We start from the raw sequence: 23,425 nt of genomic DNA, 5'->3' as shown, positions 1-23,425 counted from the left end.
GACATTATGAAATAAGTTTGATGATTCTCTCCTCTTCAATTTTTTAAAAGAGATTTTGAAGGATTGGTATTAGTTCTTCTTTAAATGTTTTCTAAAATTCAACAATAAATGCACTAGGTCCTGGACTTCTCTTTGATGGGAGACTTTATTACTGATTCTCTCCTTACTCATTATGGTTTGTTGCAGTTTCCTATTTCTTTATGATTTCATCTTGGTAGGTAGTATGTATCTAGGAATTTATCCATTTTTTCTAGGTTATCCATTTTGCTGGCATAAAATTATTCATATAGAGTCTTATGATCCCTTATATTTTTGTGACCTATTGTACTGTCTTATATATACTCTTCTTGATGGCACAAACAGCATTATACAGAATGGCATGAGATGCTCTATATGCACACATATCATCAGAGTTTGAAATAAATTTCTGACCTTAACTGGCTTTTGAGAATAAGCAACTTCAACACTTTCAAAAATATATTATTAAGGTTTTGGACTTCTGATAGTGCTTTGACTAATCTGAATGATTCTGTGAAGCTACCTGTTGACCAAATGTTTCTTTTGATCAGTACAGACCATGGATCTGCCATTTTGTACACAGTGAGGAAAAGTCAGGGTACTATGCAGATTGATGAAGTTCAGGAAAATAATAGACATTCCAATTAACCAACCTTTCAATCTCTTTTTCCTCACCACCAAAAGCAGCCACAGTTCGCACAGAGGAAATTACTTCATCAGCCACTGATCCTGCTTTGGCATAAGCCTTCAACTCAAGGTCTGTAAACTTGGCCACACTCTAAAGTTCAAAAGAAGAAGAGAAAATATAAAGAGTAGGTTATTAGGTAGCTAGGCACGGTGCTGAACACCTGTGATCCCAGGGGCTCAGGAGGTCGAGGCAGGAGGATCACAAGTTCAAAACCAGCCTCAGCAACATAGAGAGGTCCTAAGCAACTCAGCAACATCCTGTCTCTAAATTTAAAAAATATAAAAAGGGGCTTGGGATGTGGCTCAGTGGTTAAACACCTCTGGGTTCAATCCCTGGTACAAAAAAAGAATGGGCTATTAGGTAAGTCAGGAAGTCAGGTTGTCATTTATTGATTCATTTAACAGAGATAAACACATGACAGGTTTAGTATGCCACTAGATTCCCACCATAACACAGGAGGAAGGAATTTGGTCCAAGTTTGGTTTATGTTAAGCCCATCCTTGAGTGTTTGGTTTTTGATATATCAAAATGACTCCAAAAACTCCCTCACAGAGTAAATCCCCAATGCGACATTCTATAGCACTAAAGTGTCCCACTCATTATGTTGATGAGGTTCCCAAGTCAAATCAGGTCATATTTTATTTCTGTTAGTTAGAAACCATTGCACAATTTATAGACAAACCAGAGAAGCAAAGACTAGAGGCCCATGTGGAATATAGAGTGAGAGAGTTCAAAGGCACAACACTGAAGAGGTAGCTCCAGAGGAGAAAACTTTAGATAAATGTTACATCATTTTGACTTAACTGTAGGGGCTTAATTATACTTTTTATTTTTACAAAATGAAATGAAAAGACATATGTTGTTAGTAACAGACAACTTACCTTTTCTAAAATTAGACTTGGATTGAGTCCTAGTAAAAGTTAACTCTCAAAGAAATCCCTGCACAGATTAAGAAACATGGAGGAAAAGCACATGTTGTGGAAGATTCACTAAATCAGAAATCTAAAAACATATGTAATTCTCAGAGCAAGGGGGTTTATTTTCCAGCAGTTTCCCAAACTTTCAGCAGCAAAAGTATGATCAAACAAAATATTAGGATTCTAAAATACAAAATGAGTAAAAATGTTTTTCAATATATTTACTATTTTATCAGTCCACAATTTATAAAACTTCATGACTTGGAAAGGCAGTAGTAAGGATAGAAAAATTGTTTTCATCAACATTAAAATTTTGCACTTGGTCATTATGAATGACATTGTAGTTTTATCATACTCCTTACCTAATTTATTCCTGAAATATGCATTTGCAGCACAATAATGATAAGTAGTTGTGAATGTAATAATAGAATATTAAATTAATCTCAGCACAACTTCAATTAAACTGGTCTAGGAGGGACTGGGGATACAGCTTAGTGGTAGAACACTTGCCTGGTATGCACAAGGCCCTGGATGGATCCTCAGCATCGCAAAATAAATAAATAAATAGCCAATACATAAATATATTCATCCATCAGCTTAAGAAATCTGTATTTGGAAATACACGACAATTGTTCATGTTTCTCATCCTGAATGTTAAAACTTGACAAAAGCATACAAAACCTACAATAGTCTCTAACATATTATATGTTGCCCATCTCTGCCTCTTTTGCCTTCACTTTGGATCTAGTGAAATGGTGCAACAGCATTCCAAACCAATTTACGAGCAGTTGGAATGTGGGCACTGAGACAACAAGTCAGATTATAGTCCTAAATCTGTTCATGACCAAGTCAACCAGACAACATTTTGAGTCTCCAACACACTAAAACATGGCATATCATCCATTTGAATGTGTATATTAGTTGATCACAGGTTTGAAGGAAGAGATTAAACATATGTAAGCAAAAAAAGAAGCTGAATCAAATGCAGCACAGCTGGAAAGTATTCCATAGGAAAGACTGTGGTCAAGCTTGGGTGATGCAGTGGGTTTAAAAAAAAAAATGATAAAATACATTTTCTCTAATGGATTCTGTGCCAGACAGTGTATTTCAGTGTGTTACTTGGATAATACCCTAAATCATCATGATGATATTCATGATATTCATATTCACAATTATATGATCCTACTTTATATGTGATTATATTCATAATCATCATATTATCCTACTTTAAAGATGAATAAGCAGGTTTTGATGAATTAAATGTTTTTCTTGAGTCACACAAACTTGTTAGTGAGAAAACCAGAGGGTGACAGAGTAGAGTGCAGTGAGCTCTTTGCTACTGTCACTTTCAGCCTATTTTCTACATTACCTGTGAAATAATATAATTTATTAAATAATATATCCAGTGTCTTATAAGACTATTTTGCTAGACAATATCAAGTAGATTGATTCCTTTTGTTCAATGATGTATAGAAGTCATGCAGCTTTTCACTTAAATTCTACTCTCACAGATAGCAAAGTTTAGTGTGCCTGAACCCACAACCTGCTTTCCAGTGTGGATGCTCTAAAAGTAAAAAATAATAATGCCTAAATCCCTGGGAGTATTTTTAACTGGAGTGTCCCCAAACTCCTACATTTGGTCTTAGCCTTAAAAGCTGAGAAACAGAGATGGTAAGAGAACACTCAGAATGGATCAGACAACCTCTCTCTGAGACTAATGAGATGGAATGGAGAACACAGCTGTGATTACAGAAATCTCTTTGAGTGCCTTACTGATCTGGGGATACTTGTAATATTTAAGGGAATCATCTATCTCTGGAGCACATAGAGAGCAACAAGAACACTGCAGAGTAGGTGGGGATTTGGCATCAGGGGGATCCCTTGAACTCAAATCCTGCTCTGTAAGCTGTGCAGTCCCAGTTAAGTCCTTTTACTTGTTAGAGCTTCAGTTTCTTATATTTAAAACAGTGTTAGTACTTTAATTATACAATTATAGTAAGAATTAGAGATAACAAATATGAAGCTCCTAATAGTACCTGGCAAAATAGTAGGTGTTCAATAAATATAGTTGTTTGATATTAATAAAATAATATTTATCTTACTAAAATATCATTAATTCCTGCTGTATGAAACTTGTTTGATGCTGTGGAATAAATCAAAATAGCAATAATTATATCGACTAAACAAAGTAGAAAAGCTTCATATTTTGGTTTGTTTATGAGTGCAAATGTCTTCCCATGAAGAAAAGCAAAAAGACATTCTTACCAAAGCAATGATGCCTGCTCCAATCCCAATGAGAGGGCTGACAGAAATAATAACGAAGGTCAGTTTCCAACCCCTTAAAAATCCCAACAGGAACCCACAGATGGCTGAGGTCATGCGCTGAATGAATGTGGCCATTTGGTCACCAATGGCGTCATTGATTTTATTAATATCACTAGAAACAAGAGAGACTTGAATCACTAAAACAATTTGGCCAACTCACGTGGCTCACTGACGTTCACTTTCTTCTAAACACACCCATCTCTGGCCCACCATTGTCCTCAGGTAGTATAACAGATGCTCAAATCTTAAAATATTTGCTGCACCTTGGGATTTGATCTAGCTTCTCTGCTCATAGCCAACTTTGGTCACAATTTCCCAGCTGATATCCACTGGACATTGATGATAAATTTTTTGTCTCTCTTTCTTGCAGTTAATATCTCTGGCCTGTCTGGAGAGTCCTTCCCTTCAGGTCTGATAAATCCTCTCAGCCTCAAAGGTCTATTCACATACCACCTCAGTCATAAATTTTAGGTAATCCCCAGGAAGAAGTAGTATCTTCCTCCCTGTGTTTCTATGGAAATATGATTAATCTGCATGCTTTGTGTTTGTTTGAATGTAGTTACTGCATTCTGTTAATAGGCAGCAGTGAATAATGGCTAAATGTGGCTGAATTTAAACACAAGCTGTTTGTGGACAAATTACCGTTTTTGTGTTTAAGCTTTCCCATCTATAAAACGGGAATAGTAACAGTGGCCAATAATGAGAATTGAATTAGCTAATATATGAAAAGCATGTAGAACAGTACCTTTCAAATACTAAGCCACCAATATGTGTTAGTCTGAGTATTTATTTGTTTGCTCCTCTTATTCCTTTGGCTAGTCATTCAGAATATTGGTGGAAGACAGTCACATAAAGTTCATCTTATCCACATGGAGAAAAGAGGGCTTGGGACTTAAGTGGGACTTAAGAGCAAGAAAGAACCTAAGGAATACCCAGAGTTTAGATCATCGTATTCTAACAAGTTTAACATCCAGCTGTTCAAGATCACAGTAAGTAAGCCGTAAGTAAGTAACTAAGTAAGTTCTGGAATCTAGGGGCCTAAACTTTAGCTTTGTCTTCTCTGAATATTGTCTTTCATGGAACCTCAAAGGTCAACCCAATTCAATAGGGTTCAACTGGTTCTAACTCAGGGCTCATTGAGAAATTCTGGGGGCCCATTAATGATCCAAACTATGCTATACTTGGATGTAAACTGGCTATGTTGAGGTGATGATGATTACAATTTGCAGTATTAGGGATTGGACCCAGAGCCTTTTGCATAGTAAGCAATTGCTCTACCCTGAGCTACATTCCCAGCCCATAAACTGAATTTAAATCTGGTTTCCAGTTTGAACCCTTCTCAAACTATTTTTGGAATTATCTTTGTTTTTTTGTGTGCAGAAATTATTTAGATAATTAATTTCTAATTGTATTTTCCATATGTGTGTAGATTAGAATAGCCTTCTTCCATTTCTCCTTCTGAGATCAAATAAACCTACTTCTTTAAACTCTCCTATTATACTTCATTTCTAATGTTTTAATCAAGGGCCTACAACCCAAATTGAAGTTACCTAGCTTCAGTGTTTAATAACCATATTTAAAAGGCATTGCCTATGAAAAAGGCCAGGCTTTCTAAGAAAGCCGAACCTAACAGAGCCAATATATCCAATCTAACTGAAGATATTTTCAAATTGTTGTTTAATTTAGAAACAAGTTTTATTATCAAAAACATGACACTTAAAACACTGTTCTACCAGCAAGCTTACTCAGAGAATCTTGTATTCAACTCGCCCACGGCATGGCAGTCAAACCACCCGATTTCCATTCTCATTATTCTCCTAAAGTAAAATTTTCTCATTTTCTGTATCTGATGGGCTCCAGCAATGACCCAAAAGCACACCTGAAAATGGACAAAAGAACGCTTAGCATGGCGATGTTACAGATATTTAACTCCTTCTCTTCTCAGAAGATAACACTTTCCGTGTAATGGTTGAAAACAGAAGGGAAATAATTCACAAAATGCCTCTTCTTGGAACCTAAGGAGTGATTTCTGGCACCTGCGGCTAAAAGTGGAGGTGAGCAGAACAACTTTGGAGGGTGTGGCCAGAAATCTGGGTTTGGATCCAACTCTGACACATGAACAACCCCTTGACTTCTAGACTTCACCTATCAATGTTCACTTTCTCCATGAGTGAAATAAGGCTCATAGCACCAAAACCAAGACACCGTTGCTCTAAAAATCACTGGCTTTGCACACTACTTCTGGGTGAATTTTCCCCCTAACAGGTATGCTGATAAGCATTCATATGTAGGTTTCATGCAATGATTTTTAAGGACATGTAACACAAAAATGATGGAATGTGCAGGAAAGCTAATCTGCGGTTAGATATCTCCTAGTGAAGGAAAGTAAGCATGTTATCAAAAGTCCTAGAGCAGGACAGATGGGTTCAATTCTCTTTACAACTAATAATATCTGGAATTCTTGAATAACTTGGAAGAAGAATTTAATATTGTTTTAATACAGAAGGTGGCAAAAAATGGAAAAGTTTTCTTCCTTAAGAAGGATTAAATAATCCTCGGCCTTCCATGACTTAATTCACATTTACAGAATGCTGGTTGGAATGCAATTTAATGAGACTTCAACAATGACAGAGGAAAAGAAATTACATTGTGCTTTCCTTCACCTCCACTTGCTTGGCTTTCTCCGGGCTACTCAATTCTCCCCTATAAACACACCCACAGCTGTATTTTCTGAGCTCAGGAGAGAGAATAAAGTAGGGAAGGGCAAGAGAAATAGACATTGCAACTAAAAGTCTACTCTCCCCTTCTGGACAACTGATTCTGTTCCCTGAGAAAAGCATCCCACCCGCTTTCTGTCACATCCTCCCAACACAGAAGTGCTATTCTTATGGTTTTCCAGTAGCTTAAAGGTTAAAGTCAACACTGCATTTCATGTAATGTCAAGAGCCCAGATGTTGATCAGTAAATAAAATGGAGGTGCTACTAACCTGAATATAGCCTAAGAGAAGTACTGCGACACCAGTCAAGGCATAGAAACTGGCAAAAAAAATCATTTCATTTTCAATGTTCAGCAACCTTCAAAAGATGGAGTGGGAGAGATGTTAAGACTTTCAGGTAGGAAGAAATTACCAAGGGTTATATTTGTATGTACAGAGGGATTTAAAATATATAGCTGGCCATGGTAGCACATGCCCATAATCCCAGTGGCTTGGGAGGCCAAGGCAGGAAGATCACGAGTTCAAAGCCAGTCTCAACAATGGTGAGAAGCTAAGCAACTCTGTGAGAACCTGTCTCTAAATAAAATACAAAACAGGGCTAGGGATGTGGCTCAGCGGCCAAGTGGCCCTGAGTTCAATCTCCAGTACTGAAAAAATAAATAAAGCTAAAATTAAAATAGATAAAATATATGAAATATATGTGCTATGTAGTTCTATTAAATGAGTGAGGCATTTTATCTATGCAAAATTATTATCAATTCAACCAAAACTCTAACTAGATTTCATAGTACCAATCACAGCAAATATGCTCATCCTCTTTACTTCTATAAGCAGAGATGCTAAGAGTGTAAATGATCCTTCAACAGTTTCTAGAAGAGAGGGGTCCCTGAATGGTTGCCCCGTGCTCCCTTCTCCCTGGACCTTTCCACTCATACACATGCAGCGATAGAGCAATCATAGCCAGAGAAAGGTTGAAAGTCTGACAGACTGTCTAAAAAGACACATAGAACGAAGGGTGCTGTAAACCAAGAGGCTTACCATTACCTCCTGTGGGAATCTAAGCCAGCTTTTCAATTTCTCCATCTCAGAGTGACACTGTGAAAAATGTGAATGTCATCTTTCCAAAGGGGAGAAAAGCCCTTTCTTTGCCCTGTCTTCTTGCTGACTACAGCCCAAGAAGCTCCCTTTCAAGACAGTTTCTAAAGTTGAAGCCAAAGGCACTTGCAGGAAATAGCAAGAAAGCGCTTTGCATTTTCCCCAGCAGAACTACTATGTGTGATGGCACAAAATTTGGGATTGGCAGGACCAGGAAAGGGAGGGGAAAAAAATATTCTAAAATTGCTTTCAGGAAATAAGGAATGTTACAATTAGAAAATCAACATATTGGCTGATAACCATGCTGACCCTTTAAGATAAGTTTAAATGATAGATGATTTCTTTCAAAAAGCAGAAGCAGCATCTTCATCATGGATGAACATCCTGCACCATTCCTGTTCTCTATCAGGCCTTCTTGTGACTCAAACTTGAATTATTCTCTCCCCTTAGAGAATTCAGACCAAATAATTTACTTAATATAGAACAAACTTATTTCACAAGTTTTATTGCCATCTGGCAGCAATATTCTACAGAAAGTAAAAAATAAAATAAAATATTTTTTTCCTTAACAGGGAAGGGTTAAGTAACCCTAGCTCTTCCATCTCTCAAATATAGAATATGCTTTTGATTCACATTTGCAGAGTTGGGGTTGAAATGTAGTTTAGCAAGACTTTAACAATAAAAGAAAAAAATTTTACATTTTGTTTTTCTTTACTGTATTCCATATATTTATATGGAGTATATTCGTATTTTTCTTGCTAGTAAATTGCAGTCTACTTGAGGTAAAGGCTGGTTTTATACTGTTTGGGCACTCTTCTCAAAGTCATGGTACAATATCTATATAAAGTAGGTAATCAGTAAATGCATCTTGATTTTACTTTGACTTTTAAAATACTAATAAAGAAGAAAATAACTGCCACGGTCAACCCCTCTGACAATCTCTAAAGCCAGTAAAACTCTAATCACATCTTCAGACTTTTATGAAAACTAGGAGAAACCTAGAAAGCCAATGGTCTCCTGCACTGTAGACTAATCCCCAGGAGTTGGTGCTACACATTATCAGCACCAACTGCAGGCCAAGTGCTATGAGATGGCAGAAGTGTGTCCAAGTCCTAGTTTCAGAACCTTGGTGGCTCTGCATTCCTAAATAAATGGGATATTTACCGATAGACAAATAACTATTCTTTGGGCAAAGTTACTTTATAGAACATTCATGTGAACTGGTTGCACACTTACCACTGGCTAGATGTTTATTTCAGAGAATGACAGCTTTCCCCCCAATAAACTATTTTTCACCCTCATTCAGGAGTTTTCACTATTTTTTATTTTAGCCATTCTGGTAGTTGTATAGTGATATCTCATTTTTATTTTGTTTTCCCCTAACTAATAATATTGAACATTTTTTGTTCATGTGCTCATTTGCCATCTTCACAGCCTTAGTAAAATATCTTTTTCCCATGTTCTAATTGGAGTTTGGTTGTTCTTAACATTGAGTTTTGAAAATTCTTGAGGTCTTCTAGACTCTAGTCTTTTTGTTTTATATATAATAGGTAAATATGTCTCCCACTCTGTTTTGTGTCTTTTCACCCTTCTACAGGGTTTTTTTGCATATCAAAGGTTTTTAATTTTAATGTGAAATCCCCAATGGAAAGTATTGACTTTTTCTTTTATGAGTTTTGCTTTCGGTTTTAAGTCTAAGAACTCTTTGGTTAGCCCAGAACATGAAGTGGTCTCCTACATATTTTTCTAAAAATTGACACTTTTAAAAATATCTGGGTCCCAGATCTTCTTGAGCTTTCATATGGGTGCATTTTTTTTAAACTATGGATATCCAATTGCTTGACTATCATGTGATAAGAAGTTTATTCCAATGAACTGCTTTTTCTACCTTTGTCAGATATAAGTGTGTGAATCTATTTCTGGGCTCTCTGTTCTATTCAACTGATCTGTATGTCTGCCTTCTGTCAATACCACATAGTCTTGATTATTGTAGTTACATAATATACCTTGAGATCAGGTAAACAGATTCCTTCCATTTTATTATTGCTTTTTTTTTTTAAAAAAAAAAACTGTCTTAGTTACTTTAGCTCTTTTCTCTTTTCATATGATTTTAAAATAATCTTGTATCTATAAAAAATTAATCAACCTAAGTGTATAACAATGGATTAATTAAGAAAATGTGACATCAAGAATCAATAAATGGGATGAAGTCAAACTAAAAAGCTTCTTCTCGAGAAAGGAAACAATCATCAATAACATTAAAAGAGAGCCTACAGAATGGGAGAAAATTTTTACCACATGCACATCAGATAGAGCACTAATCTCCAGGATATATAAAGAACTCCAAAACAACACCAAAAAGAAATAAAGAAAGAAAGAGAGGGAGGGAGGGAGGGAGGGAGGAAGAAAGGAAGGGAGGAAGGAAGAAAGAAAACCCCAATCTGTAAATGGGCTAAGTAACTGAACAGGCACTTCACAGAAGAAGAAACATGAATGGTCAACAAGTATATGAAAAAATGCTTAACATCTCTAGCAATTAATGAAATGCAAATCAAAACTACTCTAAGATTTCATTTAACTCCATTCAGAATGGAAATTATCAATAATACAAGTAACAATAAATGTTGGCGAGAATGTGGGGAAAAAAGGTACATTCATGCATTGCTGGTGGGACTGCAAATTGGTGCAACCACTCTAGAAAGCAGTATGGAGATTCCTTAGAAAACTTGGAATGGAACCACCATTTGACCTAGCTATCCCACTTCTCGGTTTATACCTAAAGGAATTAAAATCAGCATACTATGATGATGAAGCCACATCAAAGTTTATAGCAGCTCAATTCACAGTAAACTATGGAACCAACCTAGGTGCCCTTCAACAGATGAATGGATAAAGAAAATGTGTGTGTGTGTGTGTGTGTGTATACACACACACACACATACATACAATAGAATTGTATATATATTACTCAGCCTTAAAGAAGAATGAAATTATGGCATTTGCAGGTGGATGGATAGAGTTGGAGAATAGCATGCTAAGCAAAATAAGCCAATCCCAAAATATCAAAGGCCAAATGTTTTCTCTGATATGTGGATGCTGATTAATATGGGGGTTGGGGGTGCCTAGGGAAGAATGGAGGAACTTTGGATGGGCTGAGGGGAGTGAGAAGAGGGGTGGGGGTGTGGGTTGGGAAGGATGTACATGTATGAATGCATGACCTGTATGACTCTGCAAAAGTAAACCTAGAGAAATGAGAAGTTATGCTCCATTTGTGCACAATGAGTTGAAATGCATTCTGCTGTCAGGTATAACTAATTAGAATAAAATTTTAAAATATAGATATTTAGATGGATGGCATAAAATTCAGAACTCCAAAATAAACATACGTTTATAGTACATTTATTTTGATAAGGGTCTGAGACTATTCAATGGTAAAGAAAGAAAGAAGGATGGAGGGGGCGAAGGAGGGAGGGAAGGAGAGAAAGGGGGGAGGAGAAGGGCAGACGCAAGAAAGAAAGGGGAGGAAAGAAAACAAGAAAAGAGAGTCTTAAAAAAAAAAAAACATGCAGCGATAACTGACTATGTGGAAAGGAATCATGTGGGACCCCTACCTCACATCACACAGCAAAACTGACTCAAAATGAATCACAGATCTAAATATGAGAGCAAAATTATAAAACCCCTAAAAGAAAATGTAGATTTAAGTCTTTGTGACTTTGGATTTGACAATGATTTCTTAGATATGATGCCAAAAGCAGAAGCAACAAAATAATAAAAGGGAAAAATGAAGTAAATGTCACCAAAATTTAAAATGTAGAAGATGGCATCAAGAGATTGAAGATAACTCAAAGAATGAGGGGAGTTTTCTGAAAATCCAGTATTTGATGAGAGACTTGTATCTAGAACATCTAAAGAACCTCATGACTCAGTAAAAAAAGACATAAGCCAATTTTAAACAGGGCAAAGGATCTGAATAGTCATGTTTCCAAAGAAGATATAAATATGGCAAATAAGCACCTAAAGAGATGTCTGACATCACTAGCCTTTAGGGAAGTGCAAATGAAAACCACAAGGAATACTACTGCACACTCACTAGGTGAGTTACTGTATCAGTTTCCTATGACAGCTGTAACAGATCACCACAAACTTGATGGCTTAACACAAGAGAAAATTTATTCCCTTATATTTATGGAAAACAGAAATCAGAAGTCAGATTCACTGAGCCAAAAGCAAGTTATGCCAGAGTTGTGCCATCTCCAAAGGATCCTGGGGAGAATCTCTTCCTTGCCTCTTCTAGCTTTTGGCATTAGCTGACATTCCTTGGGTGTGACATCATTCCACTGTCTTCCTCTGTAGTCACCCTGCCTCTCCTCTTCTCTCTACAGTCAAATTGCCCTCTGCCTCTCTCTTGGTAATTGTCCCTGTTAAAAGCAACTATGGGTGCATTTAGAGCTCACCCGGATAATCCAGGATGAACTCATCTATCCCAAGATCCTTAATTTAAACACATCTTTATTGATTCTTTTTCTGTATAGGGTAATATTCACAAGTTCCAGGGACTAAGGTCTAGATCTCCTTGGGAACCATTATTCAGCCTCCTAGAGCTATTATCAAAATGTAGATAACATGTAACAAATGTGAGTGAGGATGTGAAAAAAATTGGGCTCCTTATATACCACTAGGGAGAATGCAAATGGTATAGCCATTTTGTAACCCAGCCTTATAGTTCTTCCTATGATTAAACCTGTAGTTACCACGTGATCCAACAATTCTATTCTTAGGTATTTATCTAACAGAAGTGAAAACATATGTCCACACAAGAATTTTCACACAAATGTTCATAGCTGCATTATTTGTAATAGCCAAAGAGTGGGAACAACTCAAATATCCATGGACTGAAAAATGGATAAATAAAACATATTATGTTCATATGATGAAATATTATTCAACAATAAAAATAAATGACACACTGGCCCATGCGACAACATAGATAAAATTTGAAAACATTTTTGTTCCCATGCTACATTAATGGAGTCAGTTACACATAAAAGACCACATATTATATGATTCTATTTATAGGAAATGTCCAGAATAAGAAAATCTACAGAGATAAAAAGAAGATTAGCATTGCCCAGGAATGATATGAATGAGGATTAAGGGAATGATAGGTAAGGGTATAAGATTTCTTTGTGGTAATGAAAACGTTCTAAAATTGATTGTGGCATGGATGTATAACTCTGTGGATATACTTAAAACCATTATACTGCACACTTTAATGGGTTGAAATTTGTGGTATATAAATTATATCTCAAAAAACTATTTCTTTTAAAGTTTGTAGTTTTAAAGCATCTAACTTCAAAATAGTGCTTACATGACTAAGTTGAACATATGTTACTAAGAAAATACACTGAAATGCAAGTGAAAATACAGCCTCAGATTTCCAACTTCATGAATTCATAGGTGGGGCAAGTGAGGACTCCAGCTTCCCAGTGGTGGCAAGGGTCAGCCTCCAGTGGGACCCCAGAGATTCTTCTCTCTAGGTAGTCACATTCTTATAAAGTCCTTCCAAAACTGTACTGGAATTGATCTATGTGACCAATAGATTATCACAGAAATTATAGTATGCTTCTTCCATGATTGAGTTAAAAAGACTTTGTTGCTTCCATTTATTTATTCTTAATTGGGCAAAAGAAAATTGTATTATGATGTTTTAATTTCCTATTCTTTCATTTGCTTTCATTCTTTTACTTATTTACTATTCTGAGCAGAAATTCTGATAAGCTAATCAGGAGCCTGCTGTTCTGTAATCCTTATCAGTGTCATTCACTGAAAGCCATTATAAGAATTTAAATTAAAAATTCCATCCAACAGATTACAAGAGATATGTGGAAAACAATATAAAGAAGAGTAAAACTAGCTCCTATCATTATCATACATCCTTATGTTGCTAAAATTAATGAGATGTCTTATAGATTCCAAGTCTAAAACCTCTACTATAAGAGGTGGAGAAATTGTATCCTTAATGATATCTTTTTTTCCAAGAAAGAAAATTGAAAAGGAAATTGGGGGACATTGGAGTCATATTAACTACTCACAGATGGGAAATGTTCTCTCCCTTGTCCTCTGTCCCATCCAACTCCATGTTCACAGTGATCTTAGTACATAAAAGCTAAATAAACATGTTATTCAGAAATACAATAAACAGTGCTCATGTTAGTGACCATAATAACTCACAATTGAAGTATTTAACTTATCAGAACTCCTAGTTACCCAATGGCCTAAGAAAGGAATGCTCTACACAGTTTCAGATATCTGTATGAAATTTTCTAAAAAAAAAACTAAAGGGTAAATGTTCATTTACATGCTTGGCATCATATGAATTCAGCCAAAGCCAATGTTCTGCTAAAAATTCCCAGGGGTCGCAGTAAGAATGAGTAAAAGGAGCATGAGCCACAGAAAATTCCTTTCTAACAGATGCCTGATACAAACATGAAATGTAGATTCGTTCTTTAATTCATCTAACAAATATTTATGAACACCTAATTATCATGGAAAGGCCTCAAATTTTGAGCTCTTAAACATTTATTTTCTGGGGCTGGGAATGGAGCTCAGTGGAGGAATGCTTGCCTAACATGTAAGAAGCCTTGTGCTCAATCCCCAGTATGATAAAAAATAATAATAATAATCAAGAATTCATTTTCAATTTTTAAGGCATAACAGGATACACTCACTGGAATTTTTCCTTGAAAAAATTATCTTCATGATAGTTAATTTATTAATGTTGTTAATGGTTTGAGTCAATTTACATCATACATGGGGAGAAAGATTAACTTTACATTTTGTGGTCATACCACTCTGTAAAAAGTAGTTCATTTCTGTCCTCCAACAAAAATTAAGAGTTTAAAAAGACTGTCATTGCACTCAATTTCTGTTAAACTGCTCCAAGTCTTTCAGATGGAAAGAAACTTCTAAGTTAGAAGAGAAAACAAATATATTTAGACAGTAGCAAATTTATTTCTTATGAGTTGGTGTGTTCATTTTTCAAGGGTAATTCTGCCAATTGTGTGTTATCTTGTGCTTTTTCACCATTCAGCACCTACCAGTCTGAAACTACATATTTATGAATGATTGAATGATGGTCTGGCTGGCTAGACCTAAGGTTGCCAAGATGAGGACACTGACTTCTAAGGTAACTGTGTCCTTGAAGCTTCCACCATTTCCTGGTACAATAGTTGGTGTTCCAAAGATTTTGGTTGAATGAGTAAGTGAATGAAAAACCCTCAAAGTAGAAAAATCACTGAAGAGTATCAGTGATTTTGAAAAACTTACTCATAGTCGAAATCAAGCCTGTAGAAAATTTCAAAAATGAAGATGTGAAATAGAAATTCTTTCGAGGGAGTCATTCCAAGTGTGTGTCTAGGCAGGGTGTGCCCTGCCCTTGATTCTTGAACCTGAGTATATGGATTTATATGTGCAAATGAGTATGTTCTGAACCTGAGGCAGCATGAGGCAGGACACAAAGTCCATACTGTGACAATGAGTCAGCCCACGTGCACTACTGACTCACTGATTACCAGGTGGCCTGTCAGGCTTATCACAGAGAACAGTAGCACAGTTACTGCACCTGGCTGAGTTCTGGCTATTTCTGCATAGCTACCTTCCAATCACAGCACCACACCACTCTTCCGTGGACACTCAACTACTATGACCAGGGACCCTCTACTATAACCAATGCAGCATGCTCATTATTCGTATTAGTCATTAGCCACAGCCCTAAAACTAAGGGGCAAAAGGGAATTGGAGTGGGTGCTCTTGATTTGAGACTCCAGTGAAATTCTCCTCCCTTGTGGATTAAGTATTGATAGTGTCATATTTAAGCACACAGTCAACAAAACGGTTAACCTTTACCACTGTATTTGAAAAATTATTTCCAATTCTGTTTCTGTTAAGTTTTAAATTTAGAAGCTGGAAAGAGCTTCAAGGGAGAGTAATTTCTAGAAATATGGGCAAATTGATATGTCTGTTCTGTGTTAGATGCCTCTCCACATCAGCCAATATTGGTCCACTCATACATTTTGAATTATAATTTAAGACATAAGAAAAATTAAAAATAGCCTACCCACAACGTGTTCCATTTGTCACATTCTGGTTGAGGGAACTGTTGATCCATACTATGGTGTTATTCACACATGCTTTTCCTGGAATCTTGAGTTCTTGTATTTCAATGTCATAGTCAATAAAAACATCTGTCATCTCACCAAATAGGAAAACCATGCCTGGCTGGGCTAGTCCATGGAGAAATGCACATAAACTTCCCACCAATATCAGCCAAATGTCAGTTGATGAAGAAAATCGAAACTTGGAAAAAAAAAAAAAAGGATTAGGGTTAGGGATCATCTATGGATAAAAGGGAGGAGAGGAAGGAGGACTACTTAATTTTTGTTACTAGATTCTGGTAAGTAGACTCAATACCAAATTTTATGTGAATCATCTTAATTAAGTGGCCGAGTTCATACTAATCATATCAAAATAAATTATACATTGATTATTTAACACTTGAGTCTTGTATATTATTAGATCATCTTCTTTTTTCCTGATCACTGAATTCATTCTCTTTACCTCAGGGGCTGACTTTAGTGTTCTGCTATTCATCTGCAGCATAAGGGGGAACTAGCCACTACCATAGATGCCATTGCCAGGTAGATATACCATGTGGCGCATGTAACAATGGCACAAATTGGCTCACAGAACTGATGACAAGAATGGAGAGTGCCTACCCATGCCTAGAAATGCTTCTATCCAGTGCGAATTTGGGTAAATACCTAAGTTATAAAATTTCAAAAGACTTGTCATAAGAATAAATATATATGATGCTACTGTGATGATTTTCCTTACTAAAATGATAATTATGAGTTCCGTGATTATTTCCCAGGAAACTTTGTGGATTTGTTTAATCAGTAACATATTTCTGATCACTATTCAGCATGCTATCATATAGGTAAAGCTTATGACTGCATAAGTTATCTCTGTAGTTAAAAATCTGCCAGTATAACTAAAGAGGTAGCACTTCCTCTAGGGTCTGAACAATTCACAGTGGCAAACCCAGTGCCATAAATCAGTACAGTTTTATTACCAGTTGAAAGAAGCCAACTTTGGTGCCTTCACCTTTCTTATCTTGTAACCTGAGAAGAAAATAGAAATTTAATGATCACCTTTTTCAAAACAATGAGAAATTCTCCTCAGGTATGAGCCATTCTTTAGCAAGAAAAAAACATTCCCAGGGATTAGGAAATTCCAGTCAAATCTGGTTATGTTAAAAATAACCTTTCATTCTTCTAGAGATTTCAGTAGAGATTCACAGAGGTTTTTCTGAGAGGTATTGAGAGAAAGTAAAAAGGCCTCAGTGCTCCCAATTCTATTAAGATATAAACCATTTTCCTTCCGTCATGACCCTCCACCTACGGATGCCTACATTTCCTTAAAAATAAATTGAAGAGGTTGGATTAGCTGATGTTAAAGCTTCCTTTTAGCACTTAAAATCTTAACAACTACATTAAATAGTGCTTACTGGCATAATGGAAAATTTGAGAACACTTTCACAATTTCCATAAGATTGAATTTCCTTAGTATTGTTATTCATTTCCTTTCTCATAAGGTCCTGCTTAACTTGCCTTTAGTCTCCTCAGCTCCAAGGGTCTCCCCTTCACTGAAGTCACCCATGCTTCTGACATACTTCACTCCACTATCACTCTGTGACAGCTCATACATCTTGTTTTCTCACTTTTTACCTCCTTCCACAGCTATTTGTCAACCTCAATTAGTTCTGCAGTCCCTTAAACACTCCAGTTACTCACCATCACTAAACCCCACCAAGATTTCGCTTCCTTCCCCAGGCATCCCAAGTCCCACTGCCTGGCCTCTGAACCACATCCTCACCATCACCCTCAATCCTTTTCCTCAAGTCTATCTCTGCCTCCATCCTGCTATTTACTCGTCCCCTCCTTAAGCCAGGCGGCCGGGCCTGCTAGAGACCCCTCACCACATGTGAACTAAAGTCAACACATGTGATCCTATCTCTTGGCTGCCCTCATCTTCCCTTTCCACCCAGGGCGGAATCTTAAATCCTTATGGAGACCTCATCCAAGGCCATGATCTGGCCCCATTGGCTCTCTGATCCTGTCTCCTACTATATTTCAATTCTTAGTACTCTAGTCACCTGGCCTCTTGTTCAATTTTATGTATGCCAAATATCTTCCCACCTCTGGATGTTTATGTTTGCCATTCTTTCTCCTAAAATGTTCTTTCTTCAGATACCTACATGATACAGAGACCTTATCTCAATCAGTCATTCCTTCCAAAGTCACCACAATAGGGCCTTCCCTGGCCAACGTCTCTTAATTGTTAACCCTTCTCCCTCACACATACATACCATTTCATATTTTAATTTCCACGTTTGCTTTTTTTTTTTTTCCTCTCAGAAAGTGAGTGAGAGGTTATCACTAACTACCATGTCATATGTTTTATTTATTTGTGGTGTTCATTCTCTCTTACTAAACTGCCATCCTCAAATGCAAAGCTTTTTTCCTATTTGGTTCTTTTCTGTATCCTCAGCACCTACAACAGTGCCTAACACCTTACAGGCATCCAATTAATTTTTGTGAAATGAGTGAGTGAATGAACACATGATCTCCATCTTGACCCCCAGTGCTGAACTCCATCCGGGGACGAGGTCACTCTTGTTCCTCTCAGCCGCAGCTTTGTCAGGCTGATACTGTGATCTTCACATTCTACACTCACCTCCTCTAAAAACAAAAGAACTCCCTCAGCTTCCTGCTCATCTTTTCTTTGCCATTCATCAACATTCCCACCATTTTCTCTTTTCCAACCAGGGAGTGAAGTGTGTTTCTTGGAGGACCAGGCTGACCCGACCTCTTCTAGCCCAGAGCTAACTCCTCCACTTCACTGCCTTCCACTGCCATGAAGAAGACTTAGGATTTCAGAAAGCCCCAAAGCCCTTCCCGTTTTGCCACCTCCATGTCAGGAACTCCCCTGGTGCCTCTCTTCTGCTTTCTAAATTAGACCTCATCTAATCCTGCTCCCACACCAAACAGTGGCATTTAGTTGATAGTTGTTTTACGAGAATTTAAATTCATAAGTTAAGGAAAAATATCTAATGATTAAATTTTAGTTTTCTATTATTTGCCTATGGGAAGAATGTGGGGTTTGGAGATTTCTTAGTGCCCATGAAATCATCCTCGTCCAACTTTTCCTCTGCTCACTTAGGCTAGGAATTCTATGGTATTCCTGAACACCAGGGAGATTTGGATCTAATGCAGAAGGTACATTCAAAAACATTTTTAAAATCAAATTAGAGCAGTGTTTAAAAGAAAAGAATGGATCATTCATACATATATATAATATATATATGTAATTTTATAGTAAGTATGATGTACATGAAATAGTCTCTGCTTTATGCCTTTTATAGGAATATTATAGAATTACTCCGAAAAGAAGCTACATCATTGAAATAGTCACTTACCCTGATTTCTTATCATTGTTATCTGTTAGGATAAAAACAATGCATAAAGAGATTAATAATGATGACAAAATGTAACAACATTATTAATAATTTTGATCTGGGAAAACTTTCCTATAAAGTTCTTTTATTACATAAAAATTTCAAAATGATTATCTGTCTTTTCTTTCTTTCAGTCTCAAAGGCAGATGACAGATAGACAGGCAGACAGGCAGGCAGACACGTTTTCAGGTTCAGGACTGCTGCCTTGACTACATTTCTGTATTTTTATCCAAGACATAAATATTTATGTTTTCTGAACAGCCAATGGAACCAACATTCCTGGATTAGCTCAAGAAAATCAAGTTTTTTTAAATTATAAAATAAAATGACTATGTATCTATTTCTTGATTCTTTAGAAACAGAAGTCACCTACTTAATAGACCACAGTTTAATTAGATAATAAGATCTCATTGATACTTCCACGTCAGTGGAAGGCGTGAGATTGAACCACATACAATCTTCCCCACCACGGGTCGCAGGACCACAGGGGAGAAAGTGAAAGTGGGGGTCCAGGGTCATGGGTGCAAGAAGTCACCAGAAACGAACCCTGGGTGCTTTGTGGCTCTTCACCGTGGGACAGCATATCCTGGTCCCCTGACATTTTAATTTAATTTAAGAGTCAACACACTTTATAGTATAGACACAAGGTAATATCTCTGGCTTGAGAATCGGGCAGAACTGGATTAGAGACTTATGGTTCCATCAATTATTACTCATGTGAACTTTATCGAGTTTTTAAAAAGTCATCCAAGTTTATTCATTTGTAAAATGCAAAGTCACAGGATTTAAAAATAAGAGAAGAGCTTAGAATCATCTGTGCTGACAACATGCCAGGTACTGGCACTACAGGCCCCTGCCACGTACTCTGCTTCTGGCCAGCAGTTTCCCACACAGCTCTCCTCAATGTCAGCACTCAGGAAAAGATTGCTCTGTCACTGCCACAAGCAGTGATAACTGCACAGGGTTCCAGTTAACAGTAACAGCCTGCCGGAAACCACTGGGCTCTACCCAGCAGAGATGCCTCCCCTCACTCACCCACACTTTGGGGCTCTTACCTAAGCTTTCAGACTTCCTGACACACAGTTCCAGAAGGAACCACACGATTGTTTGCAAGATTCATACCCAATAACAGTTGTCTGTGTTGCTCATTTTCTCTGCTTCTTTCAGCTTCACTAGCTTGTCCCACCATTGGTGGTCACTTCCTTCCACTTTTGAGTTCACCTCTCTTTGTACAAGAGACAGTGCGAGAAAAGGGCCACTTACCTGATTCGTCTGACTCGAAAGCATGATTCTCCTCTCCAAACTTCTTCACACTGCGGAGAATTACGGAGTCAGACATGGTAGTTGCAATCTGCAAGTCAACAACCCTACAAAATAAAAGCATAATCACGACTATCATCTCTTCACTGTATTTAACCAAAGTAACTGGAAAAAAAAAAAAAAAGAACAATTTGGTTCAAGTAATACACTTTACTAATTGATCTCAAGCAAAAGCAGGGTTTTAAATTGGCTAATAACTCAATGAAAGAGCCTAATTATAAGGAAAGATAAACTGAAATCATTGGTAATAGCTTCTCTAGTTAGTGGATAGATGATTTTTTGATTTATTTGCTCTTTCTTCTTACCTATTATTTATTTTTAATGAGTTAACATAAAAACTATAAGAACGGCAAACCAACTAGTGACATGCTTGAGTCAATGTAGTTGTAAATTCAATTCCAGCTGGGACTGAGGAGGGAGAAGGACAGTCTCTGAATAAAGTAAATGTCTAGAGAGTTATGTTAGCCTCATTCACAGTGAAAAAAAAAAAACAGTTGGTAAAGGATGCAGGATTAGAATTCCAAGACTTTAAGTTTAACATTGAGTTTCCACTTTATTTTCTCTGCTTCAAACATGTAGATATACATGTGGATAATATATTTTTTAAAATACAGACCCAAATCTATATAAACAACTCCAGAAATGGAAGAGAGGTACCAAAGGGAAAATAGAGAAGAGACACAGCTGGTATTTTCACCTCAGGGTCTAAATGCAGACAGCAATAGAGGAGTCTAGCTCCTGGAGGGATGTTGCCCCACAACAAACAGGGGATCAGACACCACCTCTCCACTTGGAGCCAAAGGCCACCATGGGTCCTGCACGGCTGAGAAGACCTGAGGAAACTGCCTTCCATCATTGCCTGGGGAGTTATTTCTGAAGATGAAAAGCAAACCCCTTTATATGAAGAGACAGTGATTTGCGTCACACACACACAGATAAAAGGTACAGATAAAAGAGATGAAGGTGAGTTGTGAAACCTTGTAACTTCAAATAAATTGGAATTCCAGAAAAATAAGATAGAGAATGACAAAGATATAATACTTAAAGAAATAATTGCTGGGAACTTTCTAAAAGCAGTGACCTGATTCCTCAAGTTAATAGTAGACTCCAAGAATTGATCAGGATAAACAAAAAATCAATCAAAACTTGAAAAGAAAAACTTAATATATTACATTAAGTTTTTTTTAACTTTTACAATAGTAAAGAATCAAGACCCCCCCCAAAAAAAATTTATCTTAAAAACTACGAAAGGGACAAGCATAATATCCAACTGGAAATAAGAGTGACACCAATGTTTCATCAGACACTAGAAGGCAGTGGTGTAGCGTCTTCAAAATGCGGATGAAAATAAACTTTAATCTAGAATTGATACAGTGGCAAAAAAATCATTTGGCACGTTTCCAGATGTTCAAACCCAGCCCAAGATGGCAGTTGGTGGATGTGCCTTAGCAGAAGGAAAAAGGTACCCAGCAGGGAATCAGAAAAGAGAAGAAACAGGGGCTAGGGATATAGCTCACTTGGTAGAGTTCTTGCCTCACATGCATAAGGCCCTGGGTTCAATCCCCAGCACCACAGAAAAAAAAAAAAAAAACAGAAAAGTGAAGAAACAAAAGTAACACAAGAATCAACAAAATGTATCAGTCACAAAAAGCCACATAGTGTATGATTCCAGGAATGCATGTGAGATGTGCAGGATGACCTGTCTATAGAGACAGACAGTAAGTGTTTGCCCAGGCCTGGGGTGGAAGTGGAAGGGGCCTGAGCAGCGACTGGTGACAGATACAGGTTTCTTTGGGGGTGATGTTTAGAAAGCAATTAAGAGGCTGGGGCTAAGGTTCAGGGGTAGAGTATTTGCATGCGGGTGGCCCTGGGCTCTATCCCTAGTACTTAAAAGAAAAAAGGAAATAAAAGCATGATATATGTAAAAAATGAATAAATAAATAAATAAGAAGGATATGAACAGGAGATCAAAGGGGGGGAAGCTGTTTCTTGAAATAACTAAATAACACACAAAACTCAACAAGACTGTTCAAGAAAAAGGAGACATGGATCACAAATAGACATTAATAGAAAGTTAAAAGGTAAAATAACAAATAGAAAGTCTTCAAATCATGAGCAAATATTATGAGTAACATTATAGTCATAAATTTGAAAACTGTGATGATTAACTTTCTGAAAAAAAATATCAATTATCAAAAATCATCCCCAAAGAAGTAGTAGATAAATTAAAAACCAATAGCTATTAAGGATATTGTCTCAATATTTAAAAGCCTGTAACACCTCCGCAAAACGATAGTGTTAGATAATACTACAGGCAAATTTTACTGAAAATTCAAAGAGTAGATAATTCTGATATTATAGAGAAATAGGAAAAGTGACTCACTTCATTTTATAAAGCAAGTATAATCTTGACATCAGGGAAAAAAGGATGTTATAAGAAAAAATAGGCTTATAATTACTTTTGAAAAGTGATTTTAAAATGCTAAATAACATACATTTAATATAATTTAGCAGTTTGTGAGAAAATATAATGAGGCAACGTTGATTTGGGGAATAAAATGATTATTTTAGGTAAAAAGTTGATTCTTTTAATAGGTGCAAAAAAAGTCTTCAGTAAAAATATCCATTCATAGTTTTGTTTTTTTGGTTTTTTTGTGTGAGGGTTATCAAGGATTGAATTCAGGGGCACTCCACACTGAGACACATCCCTAGCCCTATTTTGTATTTTATTTAGAGACGGGGTCTCACTGAGTTGCTTAGGGCCTTG

At 36.7% G+C, this 23,425-nt stretch overlaps 1 protein-coding gene across 3 annotated transcripts in view; it reads right to left on the bottom strand.

Annotated features, from left to right (window-relative positions):
* Positions 1–20,677, bottom strand: part of Abcb11 (ATP binding cassette subfamily B member 11) — a 79,090-nt gene extending 58,413 nt beyond the window's left edge. For all 3 annotated transcript variants that reach the window (XM_076866114.2, XM_076866116.2, XM_076866115.2), the window contains exons 1-8: positions 20,602–20,677; positions 19,300–19,321; positions 16,894–16,942; positions 15,880–16,118; positions 6,936–7,023; positions 5,694–5,827; positions 3,889–4,060; positions 672–796 (exon numbers count right to left, since the gene is read on the bottom strand). In XM_076866114.2, the coding sequence (XP_076722229.2) occupies positions 672–796; positions 3,889–4,060; positions 5,694–5,827; positions 6,936–7,023; positions 15,880–16,118; positions 16,894–16,942; positions 19,300–19,321; positions 20,602–20,677 (905 nt within the window). The remainder of the gene's footprint in view (positions 1–671; positions 797–3,888; positions 4,061–5,693; positions 5,828–6,935; positions 7,024–15,879; positions 16,119–16,893; positions 16,943–19,299; positions 19,322–20,601) is intronic.
* Between the last annotated feature and the right edge of the window lie 2,748 nt (positions 20,678–23,425).

This window comes from Callospermophilus lateralis, chromosome 9 (genome assembly GCF_048772815.1).
Source record: "Callospermophilus lateralis isolate mCalLat2 chromosome 9, mCalLat2.hap1, whole genome shotgun sequence".
Lineage (NCBI taxonomy): Eukaryota > Metazoa > Chordata > Mammalia > Rodentia > Sciuridae > Callospermophilus > Callospermophilus lateralis.
Note: the sequence above shows the minus strand (reverse complement) of the source record. Positions and strands in the feature narration are given on the sequence as shown.